Genomic DNA, 14,919 nt, shown 5'->3' on the forward strand with positions numbered 1-14,919 from the left:
GCTCAGCTGAGCAGTCAAATGTCAGTCAATTATTTAGAGTTTTTTCACTAAAATTGATTTTTAGGGTTATTATGTGCATGGATCATTTTAAACAGTTCTTTCTTGTTCATAAGTGACTTTATGTCTTTGTTGTTTTTGAGCTTGATTTTGGTGAGAATACACAGTTTCCCCTCAAACAACGACAGATCAGTTTAAGAAATCAGTCTAAGAAAGTCTGAGACATAGAAGACCTTCTATCCTAATTATGCTAGTTATAAATATTTTCCACAGCAGTAATGCTGGATTGAGCGATGGTTGTAGTGGATTCGGTGCTTTCTGGATCATCTGAGAAATGACCTGCGACGTCATTGTGAATGTGGTAGTAATACAGGAAGAGGAAGAACCCTGAAAAAAGAATGAGAGAAATTAAATAATAAATAATTTAAAACATCCTTAGCTCTAATTATTAGCTGAAATCTGCAGGAAAAAATAGAAGTGTTCTGCTAAACTAAATGTATCGATGCATGTGATTGTTTCTCACCCTGTAATGAGTTCAGCACAGTGAATATGTAATATGAGGGAATGCGCATCGGTCCATAACTGAAGAACGCCACAGACCACGTCAGACCGAAGAGCAGGAACAAACTCAACACCATCATCAGCTGCTTTCTGAACGTCTTTCTCTTGCCGTCAGTTGCTCTCATGCGTCTGGCCTGGACAATCCTAGTTAAGATAGTGATGAAGATTCCTGTCGTGAAGATGAAAACTAAAGCGTAGTAGCCGATGTTCACTGCGTAGTGAATGACGGGATTTGTAATCCAGCACCTGTAATTAGAAAAGAATGAAGTATAATTAATAAGACAATCAGTAGACATTTAAATTTACAGAACTTACATTCGTGAAATTTTTCCAGACGTTGTTTTTAGGATCAGTGTTTTATATTCTCCTACAGAAGCAATAGCTATGACTATTGGAGCGGGAAACGCTGAAAACACACAGAGACAAGGGTTATTATAGTTAAAATTAAACATATAAAAAATAATGAATAAATTAATAAGTAATTTTTGTTACTACTTTAAGGGTGCCTTCACACTTGTAGTTCGGTTCTCTTGGTTTGTTTGGTCCTGACCAAAAAAGAAAATTATACGTTTGGTCCTGGTCCGCTTAGCGTTCACACTGGCATTTTTGACAGGCATAGTGATACATTCACAACCTTATTGGTCGGGTTGAATAACGTATATTTCGTGACAGAACTCACCGAACACCCCAAACAAAAGCTGTGTTAGACTTAAAGTGGTGCGCAGACCGATCATGTATGGCATCAAAGTTCCCATTTACCGATCGGTCTGCGCAGCGCCGCTTTAAGTCGAACACGCCTAATGCCATCTGCTGGACTGCGTGCTCATTGTTGCATGTATTTATGATTTTATTTTCACCACCTGCAAACTCACGGAGAGCTCATAAAAGGCACTTTACCTCCTCATTGCTCCACGTTTGCCCTCGGCTCATTTTGTTTTAGATGCACCTCTCGTTCTGCGTCGTCAAATAATGTCGCATAGCATCGCATCTTGTCATTACTTCCTGTTTATGGGTCTTTTAGAAGTATTTAGTCCGTGTTGCGTTCATATTTCATTCGAACCGCACCAGAGTTTGTTTGAAAGCAAAAAAAGATGGGTCTTGGTCCGCTTGTTTGGTGCGCACCAGGGTTCGGATAACAGTGTTCACACTTATTCAAACGAACCGCACTAACAGAGCAATCGCACCAGAGTTTGTTTTATCAAACCAAACATGACAAGTGTGAACACACCCTAACTAAATAACTAAAATAACTAAAAGATCAAATAAAACTAAAATAAAAATTTATCAAATCTATGTAGACATTGTCACCATCATGGCCTTTTAGTTTCTTCCCTCATGTTTCCTTTGACCTAGTTTCTGTCTCCCTTGATTTAGCTCATTCTGTTCACCTGTATTTGTTAATTATCTTCATTTGGTCTGTGTATTTAATTTGCTCCCTTTCAGTTCTTCCTTGTCCGGTACTGTTGATGTTTGTTTGATGTTGTTGTAAGCTTGTGTTACCCTTCCTCTTGGATTACTATTAAATGGATTATTATTGAATCTTCGTCTTTGTCGTGCGCTCTTTCTCTTCTACCCAGCAACAAGCATTACAGAATACCGGACCACAAAAAGAAAAGTTGAGCGGCATTTCTATCCTCATTTATTTTCTGTTTTTGCAAGTATTTCTTTTGGTTTTCTTATGGATCGCCCCGAATTCCTCCTCCTCCTGCTGGAGCAGGGGAAGCTTGCCCTCGAGGACCAAACCAGACTTTTCCTGGAAATCTCCCACCCAGCCTCCCTCTCCCACCACCTCTTCATCAGACCTCACCACCACCTCCGCTGTCCCCTATCAGCCCCTCAGCTCACCCTCAGCCTACCATCTGGGATGTGGGTTTGCCGTGGGTCTGCCTGTCTCCATCGACATCGTGGCTGGAGGATCCCTTGTCTCTGCCTCCAGCCTCAGAGTCTCAGACTCCGCCTCGGCCCGTTGACCCAGCGGCTCCACCATGGCTCCTAGCTCCCTCCTCTCTACTGTGGCCCGTCAGTCCACCAGCTCTGTCGGGCTCCCTCGTCCCTCCGGCTCCGCCTTGGTCAGTCGCCGACCCGCCATCGCCTCAGGACTCCACTCCTCCGGCTGTGCCTCGTCGATCCGTCCCACCGGCTCCGTTGGGATCCTCCCTCCCTCCAGCTCCACCTTGGTCCTCTGTCACTTCGGCTCCATCACGGCCTTCTGGATCCCCGCCTACGCCTCGGTCACCTGAGTCATCTGCTCCGCCTTGGCCCATCCTCCCCATCGCCCTGGCTCTATGGCTCTCCGTTTCTGCCCCAGGCTCCTCTCCTACCTGCTTCGCCGCTGTTGGTCGCCCCCCTGGAGTTATCAGCCCTTCCTCCACCAAGGTTCCTCCTGGCTGCGGTCTGGGTCTCACCTGGCTCCTCCTCCTGCTCCAAGTCCCTCCTGTCTCTATCCTCCCTCCATCTGATCCACCATGGTCCTTCCTGATTCCTCCTTGGTTCCTCCCTCTATCAGATCCTCCCTGGTCCCTTCTGTTTTCTCCCTGGCTTCTCAATCGTCGCCGCCCTGGTTATCTGCCTGCCTCTCTTCATGTCCTTTGCCACTGCCTCTTTCTCCTCCCAAACCCCCTCCCTCCCTCCTTTGTCCTGCTACGGCGTGAGGTCGCCCCTTCCGGGAGGGGGGAGTTCTTTCACCATCATGGACTTTTAGTTTGTTTTCTTCCCTCATGTTTCCTTTGACCTAGTTTATGTCTTCCTTGATTTAGCTCATTCTGTCCACCTGTGCTTGTTAATCATCTTTGTTTGGTCTGTGTATTTAAGTTGTAAATTTATGTATTTAAGTTGCTCCCTTTCTGTTCTTGCTTGTCCGGTAATGTTGATGTTTGTCTGATGTTGTTGTGAGCTTGTTACCCTTCCTCTTGGATTACTATTAAATGGATTATTATTGAATCTTGTCTTCGTCATGCGCTCTTCCTCCTCTACCAAGCAACAAGCGTTACAGACATATTTACAAAAAATGACAAACTGTATTTAGAAATACTAAAACTTCCTCAAAAAACACCAAACATTTTATATACCATAAAATTACCATGATGACTGTAGTTCATATGACTTGAGTGCAATATATTTTATTTTTCGGTGGAACTTACAATTGGACTAGATGGTTTGAAACAGGTTTATTTTAATAGATGTTTTGTTGCTCTATCTCACCCCAGCCCAACACGGTGATCTTCCTCATGTAGTTTGTGATGGTGACGTTCTGTCTGATGAGCCATAAGTACATATGAAGAGCTTGAATGAAGAACCAGGTGAATGAGGCCAGCATGGAGTAATGCAGCACCAGCGCTATGAAGACGCACGCAGCATTGTCTTTTGTGTTAGCAACACTCTCGTTTGACAAAAACGAGGCATTCAGTAGACACAAAGCCACAAACATGTTCATCAAGATCTTCGTGGCCTGATTTGATTTGGCTTTCCTATTAAAACAAACAAAAAACTGTTTTTGCAACATAAACTAATATTTATGTTATACTGTATGATACACTACCGTAGCAGGAAATGCATGAATAAAGCGATGGCCATAAAAAACATGGAGATGCCGCAGCCAATATAAGAAATTAAGGTCAATGATTCCAGCTCTGTGTTGTTTTCATCTGTCAGAGACTGAGGAATTGGAGAAAAGAGAACAAAATGCACGTTTTTACTAAGAATAAGATTTTTGAAAGTTTCTTTTGTCATCTGTTATGCATTCACTAGCATGTATCCGTGGACTAAAATACTCTGATATTGATTTAATGGGGTCTTTAAATGAAACCTGAAATATGAAAGTGTAAGTCAGGGGTCTCCAACACGTCGCTTGCGAGCTACCTGATTGGAGGTAGCTCGCCAAGACATACTTGACATGTCAGCCTTGAGTTTATTTTTACTATCCCGTTTCGTATTTTAACTAGGGTTGGGTACCGAAACCCGGTACCAATATGGCACCGGGTGTAGTGCCGAAATTTGTACCCTGCCAGATTATGCACCCCCTAGTATTGGTAGGTTTAGGAGTAGGTGTGGGGTAGGGGTTAGGATTAGGGGTGGGGTTGGGATTTGGCAATCAGGTAGCGACTTCAACGAGGGGGGGCATAATCTGGCAGGGGTGCCGAATTCGGCACAACACCGGTACCTATGTAACCGATATGTACTAGAACTGAATCCGAAAGCAGATTTCGGTGCCTCATTTCGGTGCCATGCCTGAGAGATCGATTGAAATATTTGTCCTCTGGTTCTCCGAAACGGACGTAAGCATCATCATCACTGGCACCGCACATGAAAAATAATATCCCGACTGAGAAAATGCACGTGAAGTCGGAAAGGTCTAATAATACAAATCCAACACATCTTTGTAGTAACAAGAGTGTCTATGTTGTTTTCACATTCCGACTTAAAAGCACAACTCGGGAAATGAGAGCATCGAGGAGTGCGTGAATGCAGTAATTACACTTGCTCTGATGGCAGCAGGTAGCCTTCCGTTCACTAAGCTAAACATGCTTAAATTAAAATGCCTAAAGCTAAACCTCCCTTGTATTCACATTTCTAAACCTGTTGTCCAACAAAAGAGAAAATTATAACCTTTTTACTCCACAACACCAGTCAAATGCTTCCTTTTGTGATCTGATGAGTATTCTTGTCACAGAATGAGTCAGAAAATATGTTCCATATGCTACTTTAAAAAGAATACATTGATCAGCAATAAGTTAGGGTGACCATACGTCCTCTTTTCCCCAGACATGTCCTCTTTTTGGACCTACAAAAATGCGTCCCGCCAGGATTTCTTAATTGCCTAAAATGTCAGGGTTTTCTTAATCCCACCATTGCCGCCTGCTCCCGCAACATGTGTTTCGCTCCCGCGAGTTTCGTGTCCACTCCTTTAAACATTCTAATATTGTGTATAATTTTGGCGCATCAGGGAGCCGCTCTCAGGATGCGGAGTATTTAAATATGTTTGAATGAGCGTTTGCGCTGTTTACTTTCACTTTCGATTTCGTGATCACACGCACTCTGTGTAAAGGGAGCACATCTTACAAGATCAGATATTTGTCAATGAGCTCACGATCTGTTGAGCCTATACGCCAGCATGCTCTTGTCAGTCATCTCTCCCTATTCTCGACCTGTGATCAATCAAAGCTGACTCCGGTAGCTCTTGTTGGATGCAGGGTTGCCAAGTCCGTGGTTTTTCCACAGAATTGGGGTACTTTTAAACTATTGCCATGGGTTGATTTTCCCAAGTGGGTTAAAGGTTTGAAATATTGCATACATTACATTTGACTGAAATGCTTGTATTGAAACATTTTGTATTCTACCTATGATAAAACTTTCATGGACTTCTACATTAACTGTTCCCTCCTGGTGGAATGACCTGCCCAGCTCAATCCAAGCAGCTGAGTCCTTAATATTTTCAAGAAACGGCTGAAAACACATCTCTTTCATCTTCATTTGACCCTCTAACTCTAGCACTCTCTATTCTAATGCTACTTCTAATTTTATCTTATTGTTTTTTTTTTTTATTAAAAAACTTGACCCTCTAACATTTGCACTCTATTCTATTTCTATTCTAATGGCCAATCCATCATTTTTGGGTGAATTTTTATTTATTTATTTTTAATAAGTATCGGTTCAGGCACCATTTAGGCACCGGAAACATTTTAAAAGTATAGATTTGGCACCGGTATCGAAAAAACCCCAAACGATACCCAACCCTAATTTTAATTATCATTAAACCCATATTTGATTATCGATATTTGAAAAACTCATGGTAAATACTGCACAGCATTAAGCAAAGTTACTAAGAGTCTAATGCAGCCGCAACAAGCCGTTTTGTGTGAAAACATGACTGAAGGCAGACTGCTGAGGGAAATTATATGAAAGAATGTATGACTGCATAAGGGGGAACTGACTGTCTTCAGAAAAGTTTAGATGGCAAGCAGTGTTTATAAGCACAGCACTGCTTTGTTTACAGAGGTTACCATATAAACATCTCTATTTCTGCTGTTCTATAAGTGCTACCTAATGTCAGACAATGGATTTACATTTTCATTCAGCCTGTAAGGAGGTAACAAATCACTAAACTCACGATGCAATATGATTTACGGTACTGATTTCACGATATGATTTTTCTCACGATTTAAAAAAAAAATTAGATTCAAGAAAAATTGTAAATGAAAAGGTGTCCTTTACAGGGGTCATATGACATTGCTAAAAAATAACATTATTTTGTGTATTTGGTGTAATGAAATGTTTATGCGGTTTAAGGTTCAAAAAACACTTTATTTTCCACATACTGTACATTATTGGTTCTCTTCTATGCCCCACCTTTCTGAAATGTGTTGATTTATACAAAGCTCATCGTTCTGAAAAGTGAGGTGTGCTGTGATTGGCCAGCTATCCAATGCGTTGTGATTGGCCGAATACCTCAAGCGTGTGACAGAAATATTACGCTCCCTTACCATATTGTGAGGCCGTGTCCCGGTGTGACGAGACAAAAACAATAAAACCCATTATAAACTAGGCATTTGTTGCATCCAGTGGGGATATAATTACAGATTATAATGACTTATACTGTATTTTTACGCGTTGCATTGCATCATACCGTGTAAACATAAAACCATGTCTGCATTTGTGATCGGAGAAACGACAAACAAGTGCTACTCTACACTGCTCAAAACTCACGTTTGAAAAGTCAGTGGCAAATTCTTTAAATATGAAAACATACTTACAGGCTGTGAGTCAGAACAGACGGCATTGTAGTCTACTCTCCCAGATTCAGGAAACAGTCCTCCATAAAATGCATTGCACACACACGAATATTTGGGTTGAACTGTTCTGGAACAGTGTTGTAAATAAAACTTAACCACTTATTTCTAGTTGTGTCCTCTTTTGGAAGGCCAAACAAAGTTGTTTCACTTTCGCAACGAAACACAGCGTCTGCACGACATGGCGGCGGCAGCAATAACAATACTACAGCAAGAATAAAAGTTATGCCTTCTTTCTTTGCTTGAACATTTGGGCGGTATTATGTAAATCTTCCCACACAGTGACGTAGACCTGTGGGGGCGTGTTAGAACGAGGCGTTTTAGGAGGGCGTGGACGAGTCTTAACTTTTAAATAGAATATTTCTTTGGGTTTGAGACTTCAGTTTTTGCAACTTTAGGGATCTTATCTATTCACGAACAACTTGAAATCGCATCATATGACCCCTTTAATTATTTCTCAGACAAAATGCTGCACATTTCTTTGTGAAATATAAATATTTCAAATAACAAAACTAAGTAAAATTTTAAAACAAATCCCAAATCAAATAAATAAATACAAATAAAGAAAACCTCTTCATATAAACAAACTAAGGCTTTGTCTGAGTTTTTTTCCATTTAAATTTAGAGGCAACCACACTCTCAATAAGCACCATTTTTGAAGAGTGTGCCTGTGCATAAATGCCTAAGGGAACCCCGGAGTATGACATAAGAGGGAACCCGTGATGAATCAAACATCAAACAAAGCAAAATGACAGGCAACAAAACATAGTAAATTAGTCATCAGGTGCCATGTTGAACACAGCAGCATCTCAGAAATCTCAAATCAGTTAATTAGCAGAAGTTATTTCTCCACCACATGCGTGTGACGTCATTAACAACGGCCCTAAATTGTTGAACTAATGTGGTACATGCGACGGAGATGCGACCATGTTCGGGAAACAGTTGTAACTGACTAGTTAGTTTCCACAACAATGCATGTACTATGGTGGTTAATCAGCGAGTTACGTCGTTGTATGGGAAACGCACCCCTGGTTGATGTGCGCGTAAAGAATCCCGCCCTTCATGACATCATACAGGGCCAAAAAAAACTTTTCGAAACTTAGGCCTATTTCATTATTTGTCCATGATAAAACTTGTAAGCATATAACTAGCTTATTGTTTAACTTTTTATGGAAAAACAAACATCAGCATTGGAAGAAACAGGTTCTATGTCGAAAGAAAGCTGATGGAGGCTTAGAAAAGGATACTTTAAAAGTGAATTGTGTAAAGAATTGTGCCAATTCACCAGATTCTATTTGCCCAACAAACACAGAACGTTCCCCTAATGTTCCCATTTGGTTATTTTTTTGGGAACCAAATAAGAACGTTCTAGGAACGTTCCCTGCAGATTATTTTTAGGTTGAATTTTATAATCTAAAGATAACTTTCCCAGAACATTCCCTGCAGGTTATTTTTAGATTTAATTTTATAACCTAAAGAGAATCTTCCCAGAACATTCCCTGCAGGTTATTTTTAGGTTTTATTTGTATAACCTAAAGGGAACATTCCCTGTAGGTTATTTTTTATTTTATTTTTATAACCTAAAGGGAACGTTCCCAGAATGTTCCCTGCAGGTTATTTTTAGTTATCATAACCATGTAAACTAATTAAAACTTTGCAGATGATCTGATTTCTGATTATTCTAATGCCAAAATGTGTTTTTTTTTTATCATAAACAAACTATTTTTGCAGAATTTCATGTCTGAAATAAGCTTTTAATAAAGTCCTAGACATCAAAGTAGTCAAATCGCATTATAATGATAATATAATTCCAACTTTATAGCTGAAATTAAGCCAAGGTTAAATGTAGTCTGAAAAGCATATCATCAACACTGGGTTTGTTTGTATCTTTCTTTACTGCGCGCCTCTGATCTGCACGAGCTTTTCTCCTGCCCGATTGAACACTCCCGGGATGTGGATGGCACAAAGGGACCTCAGATGCTTCTGACTCCACAGGAGGAGGTGGCGGGCGAGTTGCGACATGCGACGGGAGCGTAAACCGCCTTGCCAGTTGATATACGCAATGGTCACAATGTTGTCCGTGTGGACCAGAATGTCCCTGCCCCGAAGGTGCCCTCTGAGGCGGCTCAGGGCAAGGCGTACTGCTTGCAACTCGAGGCAATTGATATGCCAACACAGTTGGGGACCCGTCCAAACCCCTGAGACTGAGTGCCCATTGTACGTGGCCCCCCAGCCGGTGGCCAAGGCATCCGTGAATATCACAGCATGCCATGATACCTCTTTTTAAAGACACTCCTGCCCGAAGAAACGAGGGATCTGACCACGGGCTGAAGGTTCTGCGGCAGGCTGTTGTAATCTGAACCCCACCTCGGGACTCGGCTGTGGAGCCAGTGCTGAAGCAGTCTCATATGGAGCAGACCGAGCGGAACTACCACCGCAGCTGCAGCCATATGCCCCAGGAGCCTCTGAAAGAATTTCAGTGGGACCACCGTCCTGCCTGATAAAGTCTTGAGGCAGTTCAGCACCGACTGAGCACGTTCCTGGGTGAGGAGTGCTGTTTGGCTGACCGAATTCAACTCCATGCCGAGAAAAGAGATCCTCTGCATTGGCAAGAGTTTTCTCTTTTCCCAGTTGACCCGAGGTGTCTGAGCACTAGGCCTGTCATGATAACAACTTTTTGTTGTGCAATATATTGCCCCAATAATAATTGCGATAAGCGATATTATTGTCATTTTAAAGACCATTTTATGCCACTGAATAAATAATCATAATGTAACAGCATAATAATGCAAGAAGGCCTACACACTTCCAAATGACAACAAACTTTTAATTTTAAGAATATTTAGATCATGGAAATTAAGTATAAAAATATTAAATACCTTAAAAAACCTGAATAAATAGTAAATAAACATTTTCTAACAAAAAGTGCAAAGTAACAAGTAGAAAAAAAGAAAAATGCACAAAGAACTTGTAGGCGAGGCGACAGGGACAGCCCGAAGGGCAGGACCTTGTACTGATATGCCTGACCCTCGAACGCGAACCGCAGGAATGGCCTGTGCCACGGGAAGATTGAGACATGAAAGTACGCGTCCTTCAGTTAGATCCGCTGCAAACCAATCTTGGGGACGAATGCACTCGAAAATGCGTTTCTGCGTCAACATCTTGAACGGCAGCTTGTGAAGCGCACGGTTCAAAACTCGCAGATCCAAGATCGGTCGTAACCCACCACTGTTCTTGGCCACAATAAAGTAAGGGCTGTAAAACCCTGACCTCATATTGGCTGGAGGGACTGGTCCTTCGCCAGCAGGACTGCGATTTCCGCAAGCAAGACAGGGGCATCGACAGCCTTGACTGAAGTGAACCGGATGCCCCTGAACTTGGGGGGATGCCGGGCAAACTGAATCGCGTAGCCGAGTCTGATGGCCTGCAGGAGCCACCGAGATGGACTGGGGAGTGCTAACCAGGCTACGAGAGAACGTGCCAGAGGAACCAACGGAGCCACTGACGTACCCACGGTGGGGCAGCGTGGTGGAACACAGGGACTCGACCCGAGGCCTGTGTCGACCTAGCCTGTGACGGCAGAGGGTGGAGTCTGGGTGTGAAGTGTAACACTCACCTGATTCCTCCATGTGCGGGAGAAAACACAGGGCCCCGGCTTGAGGCTTGTGACAGCCCGGCGTGTGACGATATGAAGCGGGAACTTGAATGCTACAGCCCCTACCTGGTTCCACAAATGGGCAGGAGGGGTGCTCTTGGGCACCCCTAGAGTCAACCCACTGCTGCCCGCTGGCGAGAGAGGAGGGGGGAAGTGACCCTGTGATGCACAGTTCACAACTCTCCTCCTCTTGAGACCCAAAGACTGAGGAAACCGCTCTTTTATGCTGGGCCAGCGTCGGAACAAAAACAAAATTAAACAAAGGATTCTCCACCCGGCCCTCCTCCGGGGGAGGGAGTGGTGTGGTCACCATCTCCCGACGAGCAGTCTCCTCCATCTCTGGGTCGCCCGGCCTCTTCCACTTGCGCTTACCTCCAGGTTTGGGGTATGTGACCAGATCCATGACGCTGCCTTGTGGAAGGCTGCTGCTGCGTGGGAGCGGGGGCAGCCGCAGTGGGCACCCACGGCGACGAGCAGGCTGAGGGTCTGCAGCCGGGACGGAAGCAGCAGGTTTCCTCTGGTGCAGGATGTGTTTAATTGCCTCCGTCTGCTTCTGTGCCGCCGAGAACTGCTGGGCGAAGCTCTCGACAGCGTCGCCGAAAAGGCCGGTCTGAGACACGGGAGCATTCAGGAACTGTACCTTATCATACTCCTTCATGTCGGCCAGACACAGCCAGAGATGGCGCTCCTGGACCACTAACATGGACATCGCACGACTCAGGGACTGTGCGGTCACCTTCGTTGCTCGAAGCGGGAGGTCCGTCGCAGCACGCAGTTCATGTAGAACTGCCTGGTCGTGACCACCCTCGTGCATGTCATTCAGGGCTTTGGCCTGATGGACCTGCAGCAACGCCATGGTGTGGAGGGCAGAAGCCGCCTCCCCACAAGCTCTGTAAGCCCTGCCAGTTAAGCCTGACGAATACTTACAGGCCCGTGAGGGGAGACACGGGTCACCCCGCAGAGTGGTAGCTCCCGTCAGACACAGTTGCATGGCCACCGACTGCTCCACCGAAGGAATGCCTGTGTACCCCAAAGCGGCTCCACCATCGAGGGTGGTGAGAGCGGAGGAGCTACAAGATTTATTTCGGGCAGTAAAAGGTGCCTTCCATGACCTTGTGAGCTCCTCATGCACCTCCAGGAAGAATGGCACCTCCACCGAGAAACCACTTGTCCAGGCTCGAAGGATCGGGACGCAGTGGAGGATTCGCATAGGGAAAGCATAGCTGTCATCTCTGGGTCTGGCTCGGACAACACTGTCATACCCGAAGGGGGCAACGCAGCTGGGTCGTCATCCCCGGAGAGAGAGAGCTCGCCCTCTGTTTCAACGATTGACATCTGGTCTCGAAGGGGCGAACCGAAGGAAACGGCCGGCTCCCTCCACTCTGTAAAGGGGCCAGAACGTCCCTCCGGCCGCTCCACCGGCGGAGGAGTGCTTGAGGGGTGACAAACTCCCTCTGGGGAAGTCGTCACCGTGATCCTCAAATCACCTCTGACTCCACCGGACGCAGCGCCGCCCGGTTGCCGAGACGAACACTGGATCGCGGCAGAGGCATAGGGACCCCGCCACGTTTGACGTAAACGGAGTCTTTCATGCAACTCCGAGACGGTCATGTCCCCACAAAGAGAACATGCACCATACACGAACGCTTGCTCAGCGTGCTCAACTCCCAGACATGTGAGACAGCGATCGTGACCGTCCCGAGGCTCCAGATAGCGACCACATCCAGAATTTCATGGGTGGTTGCTCTTTTAGAGAAATGCTCTTTGTGCTGAAGCACGCAGGGGAGCTGGCCACCGCACACTCCTGGTGTGGCTGTCTGCACGACGATGATTTCTGTTCCGGCTGTGCGACCGTGACCACCGCTGCCATGCCGTAACGTCTGCACTCGCTGGCTCTCTGCTTTGCAACACCGTGATGCACTACCGCTCGGCTCCAAAACGAAAGGATGAATGAATGCGGTGCACCTACTGCCTCTGTGATCAGCGGCAGCTGGATGCAATAATCGCATGCCAATGTACATCGGCTCGTTTAGTTACACTCGAAGTGGATTGGTCTCTCTGGCGAGATTCCAATTTGTCGGTCATCACCGATGTGACGTCGAGAGTGACCGACTGAAAGGGAACGAATTACCCTGAGGGAAATTTTTTTGGAATTCTTTTATAGAGAAGATTAATTGGAAAAAAACATGGCTCGTCCCTTATAAATTTTGTGTCCCCAATAAATTTAAAGGACTACACCTAAAAATCGTGCATAATATTTACCCCACTAATGAGATTAGGAATGTGCGATATTATCGGACCATAATTTAGATTTGCTAAATTATGCCGATATGTCTTGCCGATAAGAGGATTACCTTAACTCACATGTGCTCAGGGTGTGCTAGCGATTAGATCAGGTCAGCAGTGTGACTAATTTTTGAAGCAAAGTTTTGCCTGAATGATGTTTAGATTCACTGCTTTGTATCCTGCATTTAAACTGAGAATGCACGTATAGAATGATGCATTGGGTGTATGACAGAGTAAACAGTAACACCACGTGCAACGGCAGCAGCCTCTCCCGGGTCCTAATGCCTGTTCTGTAAGGAGTTTTAATTCCGTAGGGGGAGCTGTTGTATGGAACGATATTCCGGACAATTTTCAAAAGGAATTGCAAATTGTATTTTCAATTGCATTTTCCATATGTGGACGTATAAATTGTGACATAATCCAAATGCAATTGTAAATCCTGCATTACCGTTTGCATTTGCGCTTTCGCGAACGCACAGTGACTGCCACATTTCAAATGAAAAAGCAAAGTCCATTTGCAACTGTATTTCCCATGTCTTAGGAGTTACGAGCCTGTCATATTTAAATAGCAATATTAATTACCAGTCTGCTGGTCTACCTGTGTGAACGAATAGAGAGTGCAACCTTCTTGGCACAATACATAATTATGTCTTTTTTACCCCAAATGTAGCGAAGTATGTTTTGATTTAAAGGTCAGAAGCTATAGCTTACATGAATAAAAAAAAACACAAACATGACTCTTGTAAATTAAATAATTTTATATAGCCTATACTGATTTATTCATTGTGTAATATGACATATTTTTTTAAACAAATTATGAGCTCTAAAATATATTCAGAATTTTTACAACTCTTTTGCTTTATACCATCTACAAATGTTAAGGTTACTACTGCATCTTTCTGAAAAAATTAATGCAGCGATTGATATATAGTTTATTTATAGTTATTTTCAAATCTTCAATGTACTGTCAATATAAAATATCTTCATTATTGTTTATTTAATTCTAACAAATAAGTTCTTGGTAAAAAATAATAAAAAATAATTTGCCTATAATTTCTACACAGGAGATACTTGGTGTTGTTTCCAAACACAAGGTAATATGTTGGTATCGGCATCGGCTATCGGCCAAAAAGAGTTGAAAAATATCGGCATGTCATATATCGGCAAAAGTCCAATATCGTGCATCCCTAAATGAGATTACATCTAAATTTGGTCATTTGAATTGTAATTTTTGTAATGTCAGTACCGATCATCAGTCAATTGATCATCTTTTCTTCAAATGCCTCCTTTTTGAATTTTCGCCTGACTTGTCAAAAAATACCTTGCTTCAAAATCTAATTTAGACTAATTTAAATGTTATTTTTCTCATTGTAATCATAACATAGAATATATAGGAAATGTATTTATTTTATTGGCTAAAAATTATATTCATAAATGTAAATTTTTCTCAACATTACCCAGTTTAAATCATTTTCTTTGTGACTTAATTATGACATGAAAAAATCAACAACAAAAATGTTCAAACTTGTGAAACTGTATAATGATCTGTTGAATGTCATGTAATTTGATGCATTACCTCAGTACTTTGTTTCTTGTTTTACGGTATTTTTTTTTTTTTTTTTTTTTTTTTTTTTT

The 14,919-nt window shown here is 43.3% G+C and overlaps 1 protein-coding gene across 1 annotated transcript in view; it reads right to left on the reverse strand.

Moving 5' to 3' along the window:
• Positions 1-224: 224 nt before the first annotated feature.
• LOC107564031 (adhesion G-protein coupled receptor G2-like) overlaps positions 225-14,919 on the reverse strand; it is an 18,256-nt gene continuing 3,561 nt past the window's right edge. The window contains exons 8-12 of the mRNA XM_016249023.1: positions 4,097-4,212; positions 3,760-4,025; positions 874-964; positions 521-804; positions 225-384 (exon numbers count right to left, since the gene is read on the reverse strand). Coding sequence (XP_016104509.1) covers positions 248-384; positions 521-804; positions 874-964; positions 3,760-4,025; positions 4,097-4,212 — 894 coding nt within the window. The 3' untranslated portion in view covers positions 225-247. The remainder of the gene's footprint in view (positions 385-520; positions 805-873; positions 965-3,759; positions 4,026-4,096; positions 4,213-14,919) is intronic.

Source organism: Sinocyclocheilus grahami, unplaced genomic scaffold (assembly GCF_001515645.1).
Source record: "Sinocyclocheilus grahami isolate Dianchi unplaced genomic scaffold, SAMN03320097.WGS_v1.1 scaffold902.1, whole genome shotgun sequence".
NCBI classification, from domain to species: Eukaryota; Metazoa; Chordata; class Actinopteri; order Cypriniformes; family Cyprinidae; genus Sinocyclocheilus; species Sinocyclocheilus grahami.